The 25,305-nt window shown below is 28.6% G+C and overlaps 1 protein-coding gene across 1 annotated transcript; it reads right to left on the reverse strand.

Annotated features, from left to right (window-relative positions):
* Positions 1 to 458: 458 nt before the first annotated feature.
* On the reverse strand, positions 459 to 25,305 carry LOC122513026. The gene is made up of 9 exons (XM_043629254.1): positions 25,152 to 25,305; positions 24,462 to 24,998; positions 24,084 to 24,251; positions 11,493 to 11,678; positions 10,815 to 10,991; positions 10,435 to 10,602; positions 9,469 to 9,642; positions 771 to 908; positions 459 to 658 (listed from the first exon to the last, which is right to left on the reverse strand). The coding sequence occupies exons 1-9, from the start codon at positions 25,303 to 25,305 to the stop codon at positions 459 to 461; spliced, it is 1,902 nt and encodes a 633-aa protein (XP_043485189.1).

Here is a 25,305-nt window from a genome sequence, read left to right on the forward strand (position 1 = left end):
AATTCATTGTTATCTCGAAATTCATTTTCTCGAATTTGATTGTCACGGAATTGATTATTATCTCGAAATTCATTTTCTCGAATTTAATTGTCACGGAATTGATTATTATCTCGAAATTCATTTTCTCGAATTTGATTGTCACGGAATTGATTGTTATCTCGAAATTGATTGCCACGCAATTGATTATCACGGAATTGATTATTATCTAGAAATGCATTATCTCGGAATTCATTATCACGAAATTGATATTCTCGAAATTCATTATTGTCTCGAATTTGATTGTCACGAATTTGATGGTCATCTCGAAATTCATTATCTCGAGTTTGAATTTTGATTGTCACGAATTTGATGGTTATCGCGAAATTCATTATCTCGAGTTTGATTGTAACGAATTTGATGGTTATCTCGAAATTCATTATCTCGAGTTTGATTGTCACGAATTTGATTTTTAAAAAAAATCATTTGATTGTTGTTGATTGACTCCGAGGACCAACAGTTATACTATTACGAAGATCTGGGTTGGGGTTAGGAATATTATTAGTAAATTCTGAATTGAAATTTTGACCTACTAAATTATCTTGAAATTCGTGATGCATTTCTAGATTTTGTAATAAATCTCCATCCTGATGATCATTAGAAAAATTACCGATTGAATATTCTAAATGGGAAGAATTGACTAAATTAGGGTCAAAATTTAAGCTATATTATTTTCAGGATTTCTATCAGAATCGTCTTGCATTTGATCGCGTAAAAATTTAGTAATCGATTACGTTTAGCTGCAATTCCACCAACTGCTGTTAACTCACGATTTCTTAATTCATCAGCAAGTTGGACATTGTCTAAATTATAAATCCAAGCAAATGGATCATTCATTTCATTAGCTTCTGCCATTATGAAATCAAAGTTTACTAAATTTAAAAAAAAATTAGGGAACAAATCTAAATAACAGTTTTGATAAGAATCGTTGTTAAAAAGATCAAACAATTTGAACTTTTAGGTTACTTATTATGAATTCAAATTATTGTTATTAGTTTTATAATTGATAATTATAATAATTTAAATTTTATATAAAAAGAAATAATATTTTTTTTAACCTCAAAAAAAAAAAAATAATAATAATAATTGTAAATTAATCCTTTTAAATATTTAGATGTTAATTAGTTTATTGTACCCCCACGTTGGGCGCCAAATCGTAACCGCTTATTTAATTCTTAAATTAGAATAGTTACAAATAGAAGATTTTATTTTATTTTTTTTTATTTAAATAGATCAATATAAATAGTCAGGCGCCAGATCCTCTTAGATCAAATAAAAATTAGAGTTAGAAAACTTGATAAAAAAAATATATGATTGACAACTGAAAATAATCAGGAGCTCAATCAGGCCTAAATTAATAGCCAAAAAAATGACAAATAAGAATTAAATTAATTAATCTTCTAACAATTAAATTTAGCTAGATAATTAATTAATTAGATTTAGCTCTGTCCCGAACTGGATAATAGTAGAGGGGGCAGTTCTTGATTTATTTGAAAAGATTAATAGACGATTAATTTATGAAAACAATTTAGTATTTATTTTAACAATTTAATAATTTCTTGAGGTTATTTTACAAATTTTAAACAATCTTTTATAATTAGTCAATTTAGTTAATGATAAGATTGTTTCATTCCAAGACTTGTCATGAAAAAAATGAATTTGAGTATTAAAGAGGAAAAGATTCTAAATATTTTAAGCGAAATAATTAATGGAAATCCAATTTTGAAATTTATAGAATTAAAATAAAAATATATTTTAATATTTAGAATTTAAATTATAGAAAAGGGATTATGAAAAGATTTTGAAATGTCACTCAACTTTAGCTGCTCAAAATCAAGGAAATCCTTATGAAATCATCGCGAATTCTTCATCCAATAATATCACAAATTGATTATTTGAATAAATTAAATTTTAATTCAATAAATTAAATTAAATTAAATAAATTTTTCAATTTTTAACAATTTTAGGACTTTACTCTAAGGCTGTCACGAAAAGAATAAAAATCTTTTCCTCTTGTTTACTATTTTCCATGGTTACCATGCATTTCAAAATTTAGTAACAATAAAAAAAAGAACTCTACATTTTCAAACAATCGAAATTACAAATCGAAATAATTCAAAATTAAATACATTTAATAAATTATCTTTTCTACTTTTTCTTTTTATATACTCTTTTTTTACGTTAAATTTTAAAGAAAGTCTCTAATTAAATCTTGATTTTAACCAATTTCTTCTGAATTAAATAATGTTCTTATTAATTCGGTCCAATTGATGGTAGATCACCACATTCTCTTCCAGAATTAAGATAATAAAACATAATGACGACTGAAATCCTCAGAACTTGGTCCAATAATGGAATCCAACCATTCCAAAAAGATATAGTCTCAACTGCATAAATAATTCGAAATATGGGCCCATGAGCAATAAGAGTTCCATAGGAAAATGGCGAAGCCTTCCAAGGTTAATTAATTCTTAGATATCACTCCAGGTGACGAAGTCGATATTTAACACAGGACAGAACGGCAACAGGGATAAATTCGGCATTCCATAGAACTAATTGAATCCTTGGGTTCGACCAGAAGAAATTTAAATCAGGAAAAGTAATTTTGTAATATTTGAAACAGGAAAATCCAAAAGTATTCTTCTGAATGGAATTTCAGTTTGGTAATTTCAAGACACAGAAAAAATCCTTAGCAGTATTCTTATTTCTTCAAATTCGTAAAATGTTGACTCGACATACAATTACATAAAAAAATAAATGATAAAAGTTAATTTCCTAAATTTTAAGTTTACATAATTTTGACCAAGATTGATTAATAATATATATTAAATTTAATTTTTTTTTTTTAAATTAACTTAAAAGTTTGAAACAAATAATAAAAATAATAATATTTAAAAAAGATAAAATTTAGTCCCAACCCCCAAAAGATTAAATGGATGTTTAAGACCAATTAAATTAAAATTTAAACTCCTCCCTCTTAATAAAAACTATTTTCTATACGTGTGTTCAATAGAACAAAATGGAGAAAATATCAAACTTTAAAAAATATAAGTCTCAACCCCTAACGAAAAAAAACTGCTATTAGCCAATAAAAAAATCAAACTCCTCCTACATTTTTATTCATTGGTTCAGTTAAACAAAATGGAGAAAAATTTATTATTTAAGAAATAAAACATATAATTCCAACCCCCAAAAAAAATGAATGTTCTAGACCAAGTAATTAATCAAAGCTTTTTTTCTATTTGTTGGTTGTGCTAAACAAAATGGAGAAAAAATGATAATTTATTTTTTATAATTATATTGTAAAAAATTATCATAATATGATTATAATATAATTATTATTTGTAACATTACTTCAAATAATAAAAAATATTGATAATAAATATGAAAATTATATTATTCTTATTATATTATATTATTTTATAATTTTTTTATATTTTTTATATTATTTATTATATTATTTTTTTCATTTTTAAAAAAATTTAAATAAACATAAATTTAATATTTTAATGACCTCTAAAATCGACTTGTCATTGTTAAATTTTTTAAAAGAAATTTTTAAAAACGAATTTTTAATTTAAAAATTTTTTGATATAACAAAGGTTTTTTACAAGAAAAAATTACTAGAATCTATAAATCATTTATTTATGATAATGTTTGATTAAAATTAGAATAAAGTTTTAAACATAAAAAAACATTGTTATAAAAATAAATTAATATAAATTTTTTATTTTTAAACAAAATTGATAAATATTTGTATGAATGTGTGTGTATGTTCCCGATTTTATGGGATAAATTTAATTTTATACATATGTTTAGATGGAGTTTGCTAGAATTTTGTAAGTGAATTACGTCACGAATTTATATTTTATATGTTGAGGAAGCTAAATGGTCATGAAATGAACAACTTGTTTCTTTGGAGGTTGTTAATATATGTGTTATTTTTCAAATATTAATTACTTTCTTCATTTTCTTTAAGTCAACCAACAAATAAAAAATTGCACTTTGAAAATAGGAGGAGCTTATTTTTGTTGGCCAGAAGTCTTTTTTTTCTTAATGAGTTAAGACTAAATGTAACTTTTTAAAAATTAAATTTTTTCTCCCTTTTTGTACTGTTGAACCAACGAATAAAAAAATTGCTTTTTTAAAGTAGGAGGACTTAGATTCGCAGTTTAATTGATCTGAAAAGTAAATTTTCTAATTATTTTAGAAAAACGGGAAAATATTGTCTATTTTATCTTTCTTAGTATAATTGATTGTAGCATTAATTCTATTTGTTTTCTGCTTTTTTATTTTTTATATTCTACTAAATATATAATAATAATTAATTTTTATTAAAAATTAATTGTTCATGTTATTTATTTTTTACATGAAATTGTTTAAAAAATTTTTATTCAAATTTATTTTTATAAGTAAAATACTGATTTTTAGCTTTGAATAATATTTATTTAAATAAATTCATTTATTTTAATAATCGAAAAAGTATTGCTAAATTTCTAATTTTTGATCACATTGTTTTAAAAAAACGTTTTTTAAAAGTTAAAGATATGATTTATTAGTAATATCTCTTTAATCAAAGAAAGCCATTTTTTTCAATGTTTACTATATTTACACATCATTTTGAAACTTCGCGCGTTTATCCAAATCAGTTCCTTTCGTTCCGCCGTTTAGAATATGATCGTAGTGAATCGTAGTCTGCTACAAGTATCACGCATGTTACCAATACATTGACAGGTCTTACAGTTTGCATATTTATCTTAACGAGAACGATCGCGCGCTGCCGCGCGCGCGTTTTTTCTCTTGCGCAATCCTTTTTTAAATTTTTTTTAACAAAAGTACTTATAAAAGTTATAGAAAACCTTTTTATAATCAAAATAATCTATATGTTAATTAAATTTTGTAACATTTAAAATCTTCCATAGTAAATTTATATTTTAAAAAATAGTGATGAAAGAAAAACGTTACTAAATAAACAATTTTTAACTATTTTTCACTTAGCTAGCAAAAAAACATCTCCTACTGTCAAAGAAAGCCATAAACAGAGGATATTAAATTAAAAATTTACTTTTGTTTCTTAAAATCGTTCCTACTTTTGCTATAAATTTTTGTCCGAGACTGTTACTCAAGAGATATATCTTTATTTTTTTAAAGTCATCTTTTTTCTCAGTTCTTTACTTATTTTTGCTTCCTCTTATAGGAAGCCTTATAGAGATGTCGATTTCCGAATTTTTTAGAATCAATTATTTTTACAAATTTTCAAGTGTAGTATATATAATTCGTCGAGAGGAACAAATGTCCGGATGTATGTGTGTATGTATGTGTGTATATGTCACCGATTCTTGTGGACAAATTTTCTCTTACACGTCTTGACGAATTTTGATAAAATTTTGTAGGTGTATTACGGTTACGAATACAAAAAATCAGACAGAAGGATTTTCAAAAATATCAAAAAAAAAAATTTTTCAAAAATTTTTTAATTTTTAAAAAAATAAATTTTTGGATTTTTTGAAATAACTTTTTTCTATATTAAAATTTTAATTAATTCTTGTCAAAATTGCATTCCTGACATAAAAACGAATCGATTCATGTATATAAAGTATATATTTTATCAATATTTATAGAGTTAATAAATATTTTAATTTTTCTAAAAAAATTGAAAATTTGTATTTTTTGAAATTTTATCTTAATACTTTAAAATAATTATTATAAAATAAAAAATTAAACAATTGGTAGGGGAAGTGCGCCGGTTGTGGGCACCCTCCGGTTGTGGGCACCCCTACGTAAACTTCGACGGCAAGCAGACTTTACTGAACTAAGTATTGCAAGTCGTAATCGTTGACAATACGGACTTTTCGTATTGATAACGAAACAAATATATGCATTTGTGTAATAGCTGTAAGCATAATAAAGAAAATTTGCATTAAATAAATAAAAAAGTAATTTTGTATTGTTTTCGAAGAGCAACATATGGGTGTAGATTCGTTCAGAAAAAAGGGTTTAATTTTTTTTTTGCAGTGTTGTCATTATATTTTGTGATTTACCTTCGTGTTTAACCAAAATCCTGCATCACAAAATGTGTTGGTCTTTTTAAAAAATGACTTTCATTCCCGGTTGTGGGCACCTTTATGTTAAGGAAGCTCTACCATCTGACAATGATGAGGACTACTGTCTCATCTATCTAAACTTTCTGCCAAGGAAAGTGACAGCCGCAAACTCCATTAAATGCGATGAATATAGTCGTTCAGTGCATTCGAAGTGCGTTATGTTATGCGTACTAGCTACTTCACATGCAAGCATTATGCTTTTGTTAGCGATGAGCATAGTGTGAAAACGTGTCATCATTTTTGTTCTTTATCCCGGCAAATTCTCTTAAAATAAAGAAACTTTCATTTCTTCTTTATTTGTGTTGGTTTCCTTTAATATTTTTCCATTTTTAGCGGATTTTTCAAGGGTGCCCACAACCGGGTACAAAATTTTTTTTGTCAAAAAATTCCCATTTCACTAAATTTCTAATAAAACTTTTTTATTTAAAGGAATCAATTTACTTCCTTCACTGACAGTCACCTTAGACCTCTAGCTTTAAATTCGTACACATATATTTGTATAATATACACATGGAAAAATGTTATGAGGCAAAAACAAAAAGGTGCCCACAACCGGAACACTTCCCTTATATATTATATTGAGGAAGCTTTTTTATCTTCTTTCAATTATTGATAGTTAAAAGTGCCAATAAATTTTTTGGTATTTTTTTTAACTTTACGTTCTGTAGGCCTCTGAAAATAATTTACTAAATCATACTTCTATCTCAGAAAAAAAAACAAAAGAAATATTTATAAAAAAATGCATGTGAAAATAAATGGATTTATACAATATAGAATAAAGTAAAGATAATTTTAGAAATGTAAAAAGATTTATACAAGTCAAACTTACTATTTATTCTAATTAAGGAAGATTTCGACTATATCAGCAATTAGTGACATCTATTAGACGTCAATTGAACTCTTTGGTTTAGAGTCAGGTGTTATTCTTAAGATAATTATTCCGATATGGTTGTCGGTAAATAATTATATTTTTGAATTTAATTTTTGATCTGAAAAAATAAGCTGCGTGAACGACTGCACTGTGCATCTGTGAGGACTCGAACCCCAGTTAATAGCTGCCTTTCGCGGGACTAACGCCTACCAATGCACCATGCCAACACAGCCTGGACGTTCACGTTTCTTATAATCTCAGATCAAGCCCATACACTAGTCGAAGAGCTGTATAGTTAATGTAGGAAATTATTTGCTGATTGAGAATTTTAATTAAGGAAGATTTCGACTATATCAGCAATTAGTGACATCTATTAGACGTCAATTGAACTCTTTGGTTTAGAGTCAGGTGTTATTCTTAAGATAATTATTCCGATATGGTTGTCGGTAAATAATTATATTTTTGAATTTAATTTTTGATCTGAAAAAATAAGCTGCGTGAACGACTGCACTGTGCATCTGTGAGGACTCGAACCCCAGTTAATAGCTGCCTTTCGCGGGACTAACGCCTACCAATGCACCATGCCAACACAGCCTGGACGTTCACGTTTCTTATAATCTCAGATCAAGCCCATACACTAGTCGAAGAGCTGTATAGTTAATGTAGGAAATTATTTGCTATTAACTGGGGTTCGAGTCCTCACAGATGCACAGTGCAGTCGTTCACGCAGCTTATTTTTTCAGATCAAAAATTAAATTCAAAAATATAATTATTTACCGACAACCATATCGGAATAATTATCTTAAGAATAACACCTGACTCTAAACCAAAGAGTTCAATTGACGTCTAATAGATGTCACTAATTGCTGATATAGTCGAAATCTTCCTTAATTAAAATTCTCAATCAGCAAATAATTTCCTACATTAACTATACAGCTCTTCGACTAGTGTATGGGCTTGATCTGAGATTATAAGAAACGTGAACGTCCAGGCTGTGTTGGCATGGTGCATTGGTAGGCGTTAGTCCCGCGAAAGGCAGCTATTAACTGGGGTTCGAGTCCTCACAGATGCACAGTGCAGTCGTTCACGCAGCTTATTTTTTCAGATCAAAAATTAAATTCAAAAATATAATTATTTACCGACAACCATATCGGAATAATTATCTTAAGAATAACACCTGACTCTAAACCAAAGAGTTCAATTGACGTCTAATAGATGTCACTAATTGCTGATATAGTCGAAATCTTCCTTAATTAAAATTCTCAATCAGCAAATAATTTCCTACATTAACTATACAGCTCTTCGACTAGTGTATGGGCTTGATCTGAGATTATAAGAAACGTGAACGTCCAGGCTGTGTTGGCATGGTGCATTGGTAGGCGTTAGTCCCGCGAAAGGCAGCTATTAACTGGGGTTCGAGTCCTCACAGATGCACAGTGCAGTCGTTCACGCAGCTTATTTTTTCAGATCAAAAATTAAATTCAAAAATATAATTATTTACCGACAACCATATCGGAATAATTATCTTAAGAATAACACCTGACTCTAAACCAAAGAGTTCAATTGACGTCTAATAGATGTCACTAATTGCTGATATAGTCGAAATCTTCCTTAATTAAAATTCTCAATCAGCAAATAATTTCCTACACTTTACTATTTATTCAGTATGATTAATTAATATTAATAAAAAAGAAATATAAGTGTGGTTTCTGTAAATATTATACAAAAAATGTAAGTACTCCGTCATTTCGAAGAAAATAATTTATTTCAATATATGCTTTTCTATAAGATTCATGAGATGCAAAATTTCGTTAATAATCTTGAGAAATATTATCTTTAAACTTTTTTCAAAGTTTATTTAAATGAACTGGTTGGCAGTACATTAAAATACGTACAAATAAGTGTCTTAATTATCTGAAGTTTGAACTATTATTTGAAATTAGGAAATTAAAACGTCTTTGACCAATTGATAAGAAAGAAACGTGTAAAGAAATCTTACGTGTGAATCTTATTACGAAAAAATGACGTAATTTACCAATAAGAAGCGTCGAAGAAAGTCTTACGCGTAAAGACAGCCATACTGAGACACACTCCTTTTTTAAGAAAAAAAAATATATAACGACTCAGACATTTTTATAGAAAAAATATTTACTTTTATTTCAATAATTCAGTGTAAACATAATTCTTGATTAGTAAATTAGGTCTTTGATTTCCTAAATATATAATTGATGATTCCCAAGATTTAACTCGTGAAAATGCAACATATACTTGCCCATGATTAAATACATTTTTACGAAGGTCTACACCAATCTTGTCAAAATTTGTCCTTGGCTTTTATTTATTGTCATTGCGAATGCTAATTTTATAGGAAATTGCCGTCGTTTGAAAGTAAAGGATAAATATCCTCACAATACAACGTAATACGATTTATAAATACAATATCTCCAACCTTATCACCTGTTAAAATACGACAACGTAGCAGATTGTTTGATAGTTCTAATACCTGCATTCGCGTACCATTACATAAACCTTCATTAATACTAAGATTTCGAAGTAGCATGACAATACAATTGGCTCTTAATCGTAATTCATAAGGCAGGAAATTTGATGGATTTAAAGTATTCAAATACTCTGTTAAAATAGCATCATTTATACTTCCATTATCACAATTTTCGGTACTATCAACACTTGTATAAATTCGCTCACTTTTATTATCAAACAGTTCGAGTACCTTGTTGTTAATTTCATCAACATCAACATTTCGAGCAGACAATATTGCTACTTTTGCTAAATCATCGTATTTTTTATTGATAATTAATTCTCCAAATATTTTATGAATGATATCACCATTCTCTACACATTGCTCTGGTGCTAGTATATTATTATCATTATCATTTAAAGTACCATTTCCAACTGATAATAAATATTCTAAAAATTCTATTTCACCAGGTAAAATTCTCATATTTTCTGTTAATGATATTACCTTAAAATGACTCCATAATGTGCTAGATTTAATAGATAAATTAACTAATTCGCTTCTAGTAGCATTAACTTTAACAGGCAATAATTGTCTAAAATCACCACCCAAAAGCATAGTTTTTCCACCAAATGGCATATCAACATTCATAAAATCGCGTAATGTTCTATCAATTAATTCCATAGCATATCTTGGCGCCATTGGAGCTTCATCCCAAATAAAGACATCAACCTCTTTCAAAAATGTAGCTTCCTTAGACTGACTTTTAATATTTGATGTAGAATCATAGAACAATGGAACAGGCATCCCAAATGTTTTATGTACAGTTTTACCACGGGAAAGTAATATTGCGGCAATGCCTGTAAATGCCATAGTACAAACACATTTTCCTTTACTTCTTAACAAATGGTATAAAGTTGTATAAACAAAAGTTTTTCCGGATCCACCTGGTCCATCAATGTAATAACATGAAGAAGATGGTATTCTTTTATCTTGGATAACTACATTTAATACTTCATCAACAATATCCTTCTGTTTGGAATTCAGTTTCACATATTGCATTTCACCAATCTCTTTATGTTGTTGTAATGACATTTTGTTGTTCGTTTGATTTTCTGTTTCAATACTTATTTCATTTAACTGTATCACTTCAAAAAAAAATTGCGAATATTTGATCCTTCATGCAACAGAAAGTTAATTATATCATTATATGCTCTTTTATGAGCTTCATTAGATGGAGAATTTTTCTGATAATCTTCAGACATAGCCTCTTTAAACTTTTCCCAAAGTTCGTTTGGATGAACTGGATGGCAATAAATTAAAATACGCACAAATAAACGTCTTAATTGTTGTGGCATCATCCATACTTCTCCTTCTGTCAAAGCACGTTCCCATTCTTCATCATCTTCAATAAGACCTAATGCTAAACATGCACTACGAAAAGTGTCATGTACAATATTGTTGACAGTTCGCAGATGATCATAACTTGTAGCGCCTATAACTACTATTAAAAGTAATCTAAGATGAAACAGTTTTGATTGACTGGGCGAAATTGAATACATCCGTAAATGACCCTTTACGCTTCACCCATTTTAATGTATTTTCACCACGTTCTTTCTTAAAAACATAATAACATGGAATTTCTGCATATATATTTATTGTCTAGCTTGTGGATCTCGCCTATTTAAATCAAAGTATTCTAATAACATAGTCCGTTTCTGTAAAGCTTCATGTATAGCATCATCATTTGCTTCTTCACTAATGGTTACAGTATGCCGATTAATTAAATGAAAAGGTAATCGGAGAATAGAATGACTTTTACTCTGTAATGGTCTACCAAATATTCTATCACATGCTTCAACAGGACTAACATACCGAGTTTCAATAAAGTTTTTTATTTCATCATATTCTAAAGAACTTGTATTATTACTACTATCGGTAATTACTACAGCAGCATCATGTCCCTTAAAGATATATTTATACAAATATTTTACGGATTTAATACTTGAAACTACTTCTACATTAATATGACAATTAAATAACTGAAGTAATGTAGGATTGTATGGAACAACGTATTGATTATCTGTAGTTCCTCCATTTAGGCGATCGTATTGTCCTGTATTAAGGCGGCGATACGTTGCGTATCCGTTTTCATCCATTATTGTCTCAGAACAGAATTGCTTTGGGAAACCTTTCAAACATTTACTATTATTATCTTTACACCAATTTCCACATGGGCCATGAATCATATTTTTCATAACGATGTCATGAAGTATAACATTTTCTAATTGATTTGGAATTTCTGCCGAAATATATTTGTCTACAATCTCGGGTGTTGTTATTTTATAATTTTGTTTCAAAGTCACTAATAAATGCATATGCGGCAATCCACGTTTTTGATATTCAATGACATACACATAAGCAATCACTTCGCCAAATAATTGTTCCTTTACAATAGTATTAATAAGTTTATCTTTTTTATGGTAAAAACACGCGATACAATATCTGGTCTGTCAGAGGCAGTTTGGTTAGGTAATAAATTTTCCTTTATTTCACGCCAGTTTGGATTACACGTCATCGTAATAAAAAGATCAGGTTTACCAAATTTTCTCACAATAGCCATTGCATCTTGGTAATGCTGTAACATATTTCTCGGAGAACCTGTGAAAGATGATAGAAGTATTATAATTTTCCCAACTTCATTGTTCAAATCATCAGCTCTTCTTTGTAAATGATCAATTAGACCTTCGTAAGTATCTGCACGGAATTTCTTTTGATTATTTCGACAGAAATTTGTCCTATCTTTTTCAATTTTCACATAACTGTCGACAATCCATTGCTGAAATAATCTACCACCCTTTAAAAATACATTGTTGTCCCTAGAAGCCATTTTATGCCTGATGTATGCAGCTCTTGATACACGTTTATTTGTATTAGCGCAGGTCAGATTTTTGTCTTAACCTCTTGTTCCATGTGGATAAAATAAAGGATATATCCATGGCTCAACATTGGGATTCATAGAACTTATATATTGTAAACTTTTTGTATTCTTATTATATACGGTAACATATAATTCTGAAATATCACCATCAGCAGTTGTAGTAGAAATTGCTGCAACTTCATTGACACTTTGTAAATTATAACGTCTACTATCCATCCCAGGCTTTAATGAAAATAATAATTGCATCTCAGGCTCAATTTCTGCATTATTTTCAGTCATTGTTTTTTTAATTTCTTCATGCATCATACGGTAGGACTGTGCAAATAGGTTACAATCCCGAAGGGCTGTATCAATTCCATCAACAATATCTCGGTTTAATTGAACATTATTCTTACAACGAATTTCGGAAGCTTCGTTTTGATCAACAATAAATAACTGTCCAAATGAAGGAGTATCGTTTCTTTCTGCATACAAAGATGTATTCATTTGATAATAAACCTGACCATGTATTTTGAAACAATATGGTCCTGGTCGTCTATTGTTAAAATTAACTAAGTTAGCGTTGAAAGAAGCAAAACCAAATGAATTATTGTAAGGTCGTATATTATGAAGAAGATTCCCAGATAATTCGTGGGTGCCATCAAATAAATTTTGTAATATGAGTGGAGGAGCAGGTAGATCTTCAAGAATGACTTCGCCATGTTTACAACAATCATGAAATGAGTTTTTTTATTAGATACTCTTTCTGCTTGGAAATGTTTAGCATTACAATGCTCACATGAAATGTTCATCGCACCAGCAAAATGTTCTTCTATATGCGAGACTGAAATACTGTCAGAGAAATTTTGATTCTGTGCAGAAGCCCGTTTTTTTGGCGATGAGTTTTTCGATAAGCTACATTTTTTTGACGACCGGAAATATTAGTATTTGATAAATTTGCTGTAACAGTTACATTATTATCTTTTGCCAAAGATGTAGTAACAGATGTAGAGGATTTTTCATAATTATATTTGATTTTGACACTGTAATATTACTGTCCTTTGTTTAAAGTGATTGAGGGTTGAGAATTCTATTATTCTCTTGTTTTTTTTGTCGAAACTTTCTTTGATAAGCAGCTTTCTTTTGACGTTTCATGACTTGATGTTGTTCTCCTTCCTCTAAAGAACGTATTATTGATCTTTTTTTTACTTGATTTTCATTTTTTAAATTAGTATATTTTGTAACATTTCTTGAATCATTACAATCATCATTAGTTTTTGATTTTATAAATAATTCACTGTTAACTTTATGTTCACAAAGTTTTACATAAGAATGATCACGTGTAATGTTCATTTCATTACAATAACCTATCTCTATATGTGACTTAGAAATAATATCAGACTGATTTTGTTTTTGAACAGAAGTATGTTAATTTTGTCGAGAGGTGCGCTTGTAAGCAACATTTCTGTCACGAATTGACATTTTAACTTTAGAAGTAGAAATATTTTCTTCTGCTGATGATAAAGCTGTAGATGTGCTTTGGGGCCTCGTATTTAAAGTTTGCTCTGCACTAATGAATTCATTCTTTTTTCTTCTTGCTTCTCAGTTATTATTAATCTTGTATCTTTCATTCCATTGCTTGAATCAATAGAAATATTATTAACATCATTTGCAGGAATTAAGGTTATGTCCAAGTTGTGAAATGTAAACAAACCAAAAGGTTACTATACCACCACTAAAATCGACATTTTGCGACAGCCAATTCTCCCACAAAAAATAACATTTTTACACTTTCTTTACGAAAATGGAAAATTAGAGTATCAAAGTTTCCAAAAAAATCATTTTTGACTATGAGCAATAAAAAGCAATTAGTAAAATAACTAATTAAAATGACCTGTAAAACAGCATTTTTGACGCGTCGCGAAAAATAAACTGTTTGAGTATATCAACCGCACGGATGATGAAGAAGTTCCATGTCAGCGATTGGACCTTCAACATGTGGAAGGGTAAATTTTTCCCTTTCCTCCTTGAAATTACAAGAGAAAGGGTAAAAACTTCTTCATCGTCCGTGCGGTTGATATAGTCAAACAGTTTAATTTTTCGCGACGTGAACTCTGTTGCTCGCTGCGCGTGCGCAGACCGTACCAAGGTCGCAATGACATCACCATGAAAAAAGGCATATTTTGTTTTTGACTGAAACTCAGTGGATTTCTCATTTTTTTAGTTATTTAAAGTTTAGTAACCAAATTCGATACTTTAGTTCACCATTTCCATAAAGAAAATGTGAATTTATATTTATTTACGCTAATGGGAGCGGCGAAAAAATGCTTCATTATAGACCGAATAGTGAAGCATTTTTTCGCCGTTCCCATTTGCGTAAATCAATATAAATTCACATTTTCTTTATGGAAATGGCGAACTAAAGTATCGAATTTGGTTACTAAACTTCTCAATAATTTTTCGAATTCATCAATATGAGTATCATTTAACATTCCTCCTTCAGTAAGTATAATATTAAAATCTGTAACACTTAAATTAACAGTTTCTTTTTTGTCCGACATGATTTCTTTCAATTTATTGAAGAGATATCGCTTCTAAAAAATAGTTTTTCATAAAATTAATTAATTCAGAACACATGTAAATAATGTTACTATTGTCACATTTAACAGTAACTGAAATTTTTATCTTATCCTTTCTTATTGAAGATTATTAAGAATGTAAAGAATGTATCTTCATCTATTAATATTATTAATATTATTAAATATAAGTATATTTTTGGTAAGTTTTTCTGTTTTGTATCTGTTTATATTTCTTATTTTTTTATCTTTTATTCTAGTATCTGTTAATCTAGTAGCTCTTGGCTAAATCTCTGTTTACCAAGTATTTGGTATCTCGTAATCACATGTTATCAATAGTACTTATCTTTAATTTTTATATATTTTATCAACAATAAATATATGCGTATTTTTTGTAAGCTTTTCTGTTTTATATCTGTTTAGTATCTGTTAATCTAGTATCTGTTAATCTAGTACCTCTTGACTAAATCTCTGTTTTTCTAGTATCTGGTATCTCGTAATCACATGTTATTTTTAGTACTTATCTTTAATATTTATAAACTCTTTTTCCAAATAATAAATAATAACTAACTAACTACCAAAATGTTGAAAAATCAATAATTAAGATTAAGAAAACAAATATAAATCAATATTAAATCACAATTATTACCACTATAATATAATTATGTAATATACAAACATCAGAATTTAAAAAAATCAATTAATATTCTACATTCAGAAATCAAAATAACAGGCAAATGTCCTTTATTCCTTTAAACTTTAATTTAATTAAATTAATGTCTTTAACTTTAATTAAATTTATAATTAATTAATTAATAAATCAAATAATTCACATTATATTTACAAACTCCTCCTAATAAATATACAAATAATATTAACAAAAAATATAATTAGTATTTACATGTCTTTTAATACTTACGTACGTAACGTATGTAATGTACTTTAACTTTTTTTAATATACAAAAAACAAAACCACAAAATTCACAATCAACACTTTCAGAAGAAAAATCACTCAGTAAATAACACAGGCCGACAAGATTTACTTTCCAAGAATCAGATAATACTTTTCCGAAGGTTTTCGACGTGCTGAATCCGAATTCGGCCTTAAAATAGACCCATCACGTCAGGTTTTCGAGATATTTTAACCTAAAAGTGCAAAAAACCTGTTTTTAGTCATATTTGATGTCATGTAACATCAAGAGATAATTTTTTCATTTAAAAAGTCAATATTGCGTCTAAAAGTGCTACTCTTCCCCTTTAATATCCATTTTGAAAATTTAAAAAATCTTTATTTGTCTCTGAGTAATCGTTCATTGAATTTTTTGAGTTTGGCGAATTCTTCAAAAACTAAGTAGAAACAGACAAAACTTCGATAATAAAGCAGATTTTAACTACAAACATCTAAATTTTAAATAGTTCTGAGGATTTTCGATATAACTGAATACGAATTCGATATTAGATTCACAAAATTCAAAATGGCGTATACAATATGGCAGACGATTTATTTCAAATTGATTGTATTTTCCTCAAATATGCCATTTTGAATTCTGTTAATCTGATATCGAATTTGTATTCAGTTATATCGAAAATCCTTAGAACTATTTAAAATTTAGATGTTTGTAGTTAAAATCTGCTTTATTATCGAAGTTTTGTGTTTCTACTTAGTTTTCGAAGAATTCGCCAAACTCAAAAAATTCAATGAACGATTACTCAGAGACAAATGAAGATTTTTAAAATTTTCAAAATGGATATTAAAGGGGAAGAGTAGCACTTTTAGACGCAATATTGACTTTTTAAATAAAAAATTATCACTTGATGTTATATGACATCAAATATAACTAAAAACAGGTTTTTTGCACTTTTAGGTTAAAATATCTCGAAAAGCTGACGTGATGGGTCTATTTTGAGGCCAGATTCGGATTCAGCACGTCGAAATCCTTCGGAAAAGTATTGTCTGATTCTTGGAAAGTAAATTAAATCAAATTTTGTTGGCCTGTGTAACAGTCAATATTTCTTATCGAAACAATACACGTGTCACACTTTGCAAATGGCTGACAGTTGCTAACACTTGTTACATTTCGTAATTTTTCGTATCAAAAACTATGCGTTTCACACTGAGGTGATGTTACATAGCTGTAGCGAACAAACAATTTTTGTTTGGAAAAAAGATGCGCGCGCTACAATTTTGAAGTGTCTAAAATGAATCATAAAATTAAATATATTTTAATATTAAACTTATAATTTATTACAAACCAAACCATAATTAAAAATTATTACATTAAACTACTTTTAGTTAACTTTTAGTTAATAATTTTAATTAATTATTTTTTAAATTTTAAATTTTAAAAAAGAAAAACGAAAATATAAAAGTGTGAGGTCACCATCATTATAAAATTCAGCCAATGAGGAACACTCATTATAAAATCAGCCAATGAGGAAAAAGTTCTACACTTGAAGTTAGCTGCTTTGACATCAGTAAGTAGTGTCACGACGATTATATCCAATCAAAGTAATGGATTTTGAAAAAGAGCTAATCAAGAAAAAGTTCTACACTTGAAGTTAGTCGATCTTACACACCTCGTTTTTACGAAAGGAATAATTGAACAATTTACGATTTAATTCAACTTAAATAATGGATAAATTGACTGTAGAATAGTTAATTTATTAATTATAAGAGCTTTTTCTAACATTTTTAGTTTTTTTGATGAACTTTTTTCTACTATTTAATGTCTAACCACCTATACGTTTATGTTTATCGAATCTGTCAGGAATTTCAAGTAATTATTAATTATTTAGAGATTTATTTATTGCAATATTTGCTAAAATCTATTCTCTAAACATCCATTTTACATATTTAACACTTCCTTTTGCTATCAAACACCTTCTAAATAGTTTATTTCCACTTTTACCGTATGTCTACTATATGTCTACCATTTGTCCACTTTAAAAGTGGACATATAGTAAATCCAAATCTGGCAGAGACATCTAATGGCCAAGACATAGAACATGTATAGGACGTCTTTAAGACGTCTTTTTGTACAAGTCCAAAAGACATCCGCAAAAAGACATCTTTAGGACGTCTTTTGAACAAGTGTGCCCACTGGGTTATAGTTAAAAAATTGGACAAGTGCGAGTTGTACTCGCACTGCAATGGCGGGTTCCGTACACAAATATTAAAACAATACTTGCAACATTTATCGGTAATTGGTAGAATTAAGATAAACAATTAAAAAAATATATTAAAATCATTTGATAAAAAAATAACTAAAAAAATTAAAGTATTGTACATATCTAATATTGTAAACAATAGGTAATAAGCAGAGGAACAAAATTTTCAAAATTATAGTTCCTCTGCTTATTATTGTTTACAATATTAGATATACAATACTTTAATTTTTTTAGTTATTTTTTTATCAAATGATTTTAATATATTTTTTTAATTGTTTATTTTAATTCTACCAATTACCGATAAATGTTGCAAGTATAGTTTTAATATTTGTGTACGGAACCCGCCATTGCAGTGCGAGTACAACTCGCACTTGTCCAATTTTTTTTATTTTTAGTTAAGAAATTAAAGTCAGAAAACAATTTCTTATTTATTCTCTTAAAATTTCACTCTTCCTCAAAATATTTAATGCCACGTGTTTAAACTAAAAAAATTTAAAAAAAAATTTTTTTTGAAAAAAAATTTAAAAAAAAATATTTTTTGATTTTTTTTCAAAAAGTTTCTTAAATAAATTTTTTGTCGTCAGACTGTAATAATACACTAGGATACCAATTTTCAGCTCATTAGATCAAATAATGTAAATGTTAGAAAAAATTTTTTTTTTTAAATTTTTTAGTTTTTCCTTGACCGTTGTCACCGTTGCTATGGCCATCGTTACATATCAAGTTCTCTATATTTTTCCTGTAATATTCGAGTAAAAATACACCAGCATGCAAAATTTCAGCTCTTCATGACGATTAGTTTAGAAGTTAAGGGGGGGATGGTCACTTTTTATGTATTTTTGGCCAAAAATCTTGTTATTTCCTTGACAACGCTATGACCATCACGTCCAATCACATTCGCTATATTTTTCCTGTAATCTACGAGTGAAAATACATATCTGGACCAAATTTGAGCTCTTTAGGTCAAATGGTTTAGCCCCCAGGGGGGGGACACAATTTGGCTACGGACACAAGAGTCTCACTAATAGGGTTCCGCCGATACACCGTAGGTGTACGGAACCCTAAAAACAACGAATTTAAGTTTATTTCAGAGCTAATAATAAACTTCTGATTATATAAAGAAAAAAAAATTTTTTTAAAAAGCAAACTTGTTTAAAAAATTAGTAATTGAGTAGAGTTAAATCCTTCCATAATTTAATTGATATAGTTGTTGAATAAATGATCATGGGAAGGTGGAAATTGAATAAAAATCCAATTTGTATTGTCAGTATAGCGACGTTTCGTTGGCTAAGGTTTGCCAACCTCATCAGGCTGAATTTATTAAAAGAAAAAACACTTCAATATTTATAAAGATCTAAAGCACTATTTTTATAAAAGTAATAACAATAATATTATCATACCTAATTCATTAAAACATAGAGGCACGTTTTAACTTGTCAAGAAATAAAAACAATAAATAGATAAATAAATAAATAAAATACAACACATGTTCCACATTAAATAATTAAAAATAAAATTAAAATTTAAAAAGGAAGACATTTCATTACACTGTCTCAGTGTCAACTGAAATAAAATTAGAATTTACCGATATAAAAAAGTCAAATTGATACGAGAAGGGGCAATGAACTTATATATAAACACAGGTTGTCAGGAAGTTATGTTATTGTTGTGTATCATTATAGGCAAGAGTCTATACATCTGAGAAGAGGAAAGAAGGTTTTGTTTAGAGTGAAAATATCTTCCTTTCTGTTGATAGTGGAACGATTAGTTTTAATATGGATCATTTCAGATATTCGTAGTTTTGTAAATTTTTTTCATTGTCCAAGATTTTTGTGTTTTCCCAGTCAAAATCGTGATTAAAATTGGTTCGGTGTCGATAAACTACAGAGTTGTCATTCACTTTTTTGTGTTCATTTATGCGAGTAAGTAATGATCGTTTAGTCTCGCCAATATATGTTGCAGGACAGTTTTTACAATTAAACTTGTATACAACATTAGTTCTATCCCATTTTTTCGTCGAATCTTTACCTAGTCTAATGATGGAGTTAGAGTTTTTATTTATGAGGGGGATAGAAGTGCAATGAAACTCTTTGAGAATATTTAACAACTTGAAAAAACATTTTTCATTGAAAGATAGACAAGCTTTAGGAGTTTGGCTATAAATTTTATTATTATTATTTGCATCAGAAAATTTTATTTTGTTCATACGAATTTTTATTTGATTTTCAATGAAATCGATAGGATAGTTATTTTATTTTTCGAAATAGTTTTAATTTTTTTCAAGTTATCAAAATGGAATTTTTTGTTGGACAATGAAATCGCTCTGTCGACGAGATTGTATACAATATTCTTTTTTTGTTGAATTGGATGATCTGAAAAATAATTGATAAGTCTATCCGATGAAGTCGGTTTTTGATACCAATTTGTATTAATTTTATTATTATCTCTAACAAGATTTAAATCGAGAAATTTATTAGAATATTCTTTTTCTTTTTCTACGGTAAATTGTAGTTTTTGATTATAAGAATTAAAAGTATCAACGACCAAATGAACATGTTCTTTTTTAACTGCTAAGATTGTGTCATCCACATATCTAAAATAGAACAGAGGGACACAATCATGTTTTTCTTTTAACTCTTTTAAACATTCAGTTTCCAGATCATCCATAACAATATCAGGGACAAAAGCTGAGATTGGAGAACCCATCGGTTAATTCGTCTATCCAAACTCTGAGTGGCAAGTTCACAAGACACATTAGTGAACATGGAACTTACGTCAAGTGAGATAAAAGTATAAGTATCGTCCATAGTAATATCATTCAATTTATTTTTGAGTTCTAAACTGTTATTAATGTGTGACTGAGGTAAAGGTATGCAATTTTTTAAAGAATTATATAAAATTTTAGCAAGAAAATGAGTAGGACTGTTTATTAAAGAAATAATAGGGCGGAGTGGGACATTTTCTTTATGTATTTTTGGTAGTCCGTATTTTCGTATTTTCACTCTAAACAAAACCTTCTTTCCTCTTCTCAGATGTATAGACTCTTGTCTATAATGATACACAACAATAACATAACTTCCTGACAACCTGTGTTTATATATAAGTTCATTGCCCCTTCTCGTATCAATTTGACTTTCTTATATCGTTAAATTCTAATTTTATTTCAGTTAACACTGAGACAGTGTAATAAAATGTCTTCCTTTTTAAATTTTAATTCTATTTTTAATTATTTAAAGTGGAACATGTGTTGTATTTTATTTATTTATCTATTTATTGTTTTTATTTCTTGACAAGTTAAAACGTGCCTTTATGTTTTAATGAATTAGGTATGATAATATTATTGTAATTACTTTTATAAAAATAGTGCTTTAGATCTTTATAAATATTGAAGTGTTTTTTCTTTTAACGAGAACGATCGCGCGCTGCCGCGCGCGCGTTTTTTCTCTTGCATTTTTATTCTTTAAATTACAGTCTTTTGTTTGTTAAGGTATCAATTTGAGTAACAGTTTCTGATAATAGGAATTTTTAAATATTATTCAATTTAATAAAATAATAGCCTATGTTGTGCGTAAAACAATTTTTTATACCTTTACAATTCTAGTTCTGTTTTTATCTGTTTCTAAATGTATTATTTCTAAAGTTTATGGTTTTGATAAAAAAAACAACACTTTTCTTTGCTTAAAGAAAAGCGTATATTTCAAGAATGGCACATTTTATAAAAAGTTTTGTACGATAAAGTTATAGAAAACCTTTTTATAATCAAAGTAATCTATTTGTTAATTAAATTTTGTAACATTTAAAATCTTCCATAGTAAATTTATATTTTAAAAAATAGTGATGAAAGAAAAACGTTACTAAATAAACAATTTTCAACTATTTTTCACTTAGCTAGCAAAAAAACATCTCTACTGTCAAAGAAAGCCATAAACAGAGGATATTAAATTAAAAATTTACTTTTGTTTCTTAAAATCGTTCCTACCCTCACAGCACCGGGATATTCAGGATATCCCAGAGACGTCCTGGGGATATCGATTTGTTTTCGGAAGTTTGGATATCTCTGGGATATCCTAGGGACGTCCATGGATATCCAGAGGATAATCCAGGGATATCCAAACTTCCGAAAACAAATCGATATCCCCAGGACGTCTCTGGGATATCCTGAATATCCCGGTGCTGTGAGGGTACTTTTGCTATAAAAAAGAAATATAAGTGTGGTGTCTGTAAATATTATACAAAAAATGTAGGTACTCCGTCATTTCGAAGAAAATAATTTATTTCAATATATGCTTTACTATAAGATTCATGGGATGCAAAATTTCGTTAATAATCTTGAGAAATATTATCTTTAAACTTTTTTCAAAGTTCATTTGGATGAACTGGTTGGCAGTACATTAAAATACATACAAATAAGTGTCTTAATTATCTGAAGTTTGAACTATTATTTGAAATTAGGAATTTGAAACGTCTTTGACCAATTGATAAGAAAGAAACGTGTAAAGAAATCTTACGTGTGAATCTTATTACGAAAAAATGACGTAATTTACCAATAAGAAGCGTCGAAGAAAGTCTTACGCGTAAAGACAGCCATACTGAGACACACTCCTTTTTTAAGAAAAAAAAATATATAACGACTCAGACATTTTTATAGAAAAAATATTTACTTTTATTTCAATAATTCAGTGTAAACATAATTCTTGATTAGTAAATTAGGTCTTTGATTTCCCAAATATATAATTAATGATTCCCAAGATTTAACTCGTGAAAATGCAACATATACTTGCCCATGATTAAATACATTTTTACGAAGGTCTACACCAATCTTGTCAAAAGTTTGTCCTTGGCTTTTATTTATTGTTATTGCGAATGCTAATTTTATAGGAAATTGCCGTCGTTTGAAAGTAAAAGGATAAATATTCTCACAATACAGCGTAATACGATTTATAAATACAATATCTCCAACCTTATCACCTGTTAAAATACGACAACGTAGCAGATTGTTTGATAGTTCTAATACCTGCATTCGCGTTCCATTACATAAACCTTCATTGATACTAAGATTTCGAAGTAGCATGACAATACAATTGGCTCTTAATCGTAATTCATAAGGCGGGAAATTTGATGGATTTAAAGTATTCAAATACTCTGGTAAAATAGCATCATTTATACTTCCATTATCACAATTTTCGGTACTATCAACACTTGTATAAATTCGCTCACTTTTATTATCAAACAGTTCGAGTACCTTGTTGTTAATTTCATCAACATCAACATTTTGAGCAGACAATATTGCTACTTTTGCTAAATCATCGTATTTATTATTGATAATTAATTCTCCAAATATTTTATGAATGATATCACCATTTTCTACACATTGCTCTGGTGCTAGTATATTATTATCATTATCATTTAAAGTACCATTTCCAACTGATAATAAATATTCTGAAAATTCTTTTTCACCAGGTAAAGTTCTCATATTTTCTGTTAATGATATCACCTTAAAATGACTACATAATGTGCTAGATTTAATAGATAAATTAACTAATTTGCTTCTAGTAGCATTAACTTTAACAGGCAATAATTGTCTAAAATCACCACCCAAAAGCATAGTTTTTCCACCAAATGGCATATCAACATTCATAAAATCGCGTAATGTTCTATCAATTAATTCCATAGCATATCTTGGCGCCATTGGAGCTTCATCCTAAATAAAGACATCAACCTCTTTCAAAAATGTAGCTTCCTTAGATTGACTTTTAATATTTGATGTAGAATCATAGAACAATGGAACAGGCATCCCAAATGTTTTATGTACACTTTTACCACGGGGAAGTAATATTGCGGCAATGCCTGTAAATGCCATAGTACAAACACATTTTTTTACTTCTTAACAAATGGTATAAAGTTGTATAAACAAAAGTTTTTCCGGATTCACCTGGTCCATCAATGTAATAACATGAAGAAGATGGTATTCTTTTATCTTGAATAACTACATTTAATACTTCATCAACAATATCCTTCTGTTTGGAATTCAGTTTCACATATTGCATTTCATCAATCTCTTTATGTTGTTGCAATGACATTTCGTTGTTCGCTTGATTTTCTGTTTCAATACTTATTTCATTTAACTGTATCATTTCAGGAAAATTGCTAATATTTGATCCTTCATGCAACGGAAAGTTAATTATATCATTATATGCTCTTTTATGAGCTTCATTAGATGGATAATTTTTCTGATAATCTTCAGACTTAGCCTCTTTAAACTTTTGCCAAAGTTCGTTTGGATGAACTGGATGGCAATAAATTAAAATACGCACAAATAAACGTCTTAATTGTTGTGGCATCATCCATACTTCTCCTTCTGTCAAAGCACGTTCCCATTCTCCATCATCTTCAATAAGGCCTAATGCTAAACATGCACTACGAAAAATGTCATGTACAATATTGTTGACAGTTCGCAGATGATCATAACTTGTAGCGCCTTTAACTACTATTAAAAGTAATCTAAGATGAAACAGTTCTGATTGACTGGGCGAAATTGAATACATCCGTCCAATGACATTAAATGACCCTTTACGCTTCATCCATTTTAATGCATTTTCACCACGTTCTTTCTTAAAAACATAATAACATGGAATTTCTGCATATGTATATTGTCTAGCTTGTGAATCACGCCTATTTAAATCGAAATATTCTAATAACATAGTCCGTTTCTGTAAAGCTTCATTTATAGCATCATCATTTGCTTCTTCACTAATGGTTACAGTATGCCAATTAATTAAATGAACAGGTAATAGGAGAATAGAATGACTTTTACTCTGTAATGGTCTACCAAATATTCTATCACATGCTTCAACAGGACTAACATATCGAGTTTCAATAAAGTTTTTTATTTCATCATATTCTAAAGAACTTGTATTATTACTACTATCGGTAATTACTACAGCAGCAGCATCATGTCCCTTAAAAATATATTTATACAAATATTTTACGGATTTAATACTTGAAACTACTTCTACATTAATATGACAATTAAATAACTGAAGTAATGTAGGATTGTATGGAATAACGTATTGATTATCTGTAGTTCCTCCATTTAGGCGATCGTATTGTCCTGTATTAAGGCAGCGATACGTTGGGTATCCGTTTTCATCCAT

The sequence above is a fragment of the Leptopilina heterotoma genome, unplaced genomic scaffold (genome assembly GCF_015476425.1).
Source record: "Leptopilina heterotoma isolate Lh14 unplaced genomic scaffold, ASM1547642v1 Lhet_130, whole genome shotgun sequence".
Classification (NCBI taxonomy): Eukaryota; Metazoa; Arthropoda; class Insecta; order Hymenoptera; family Figitidae; genus Leptopilina; species Leptopilina heterotoma.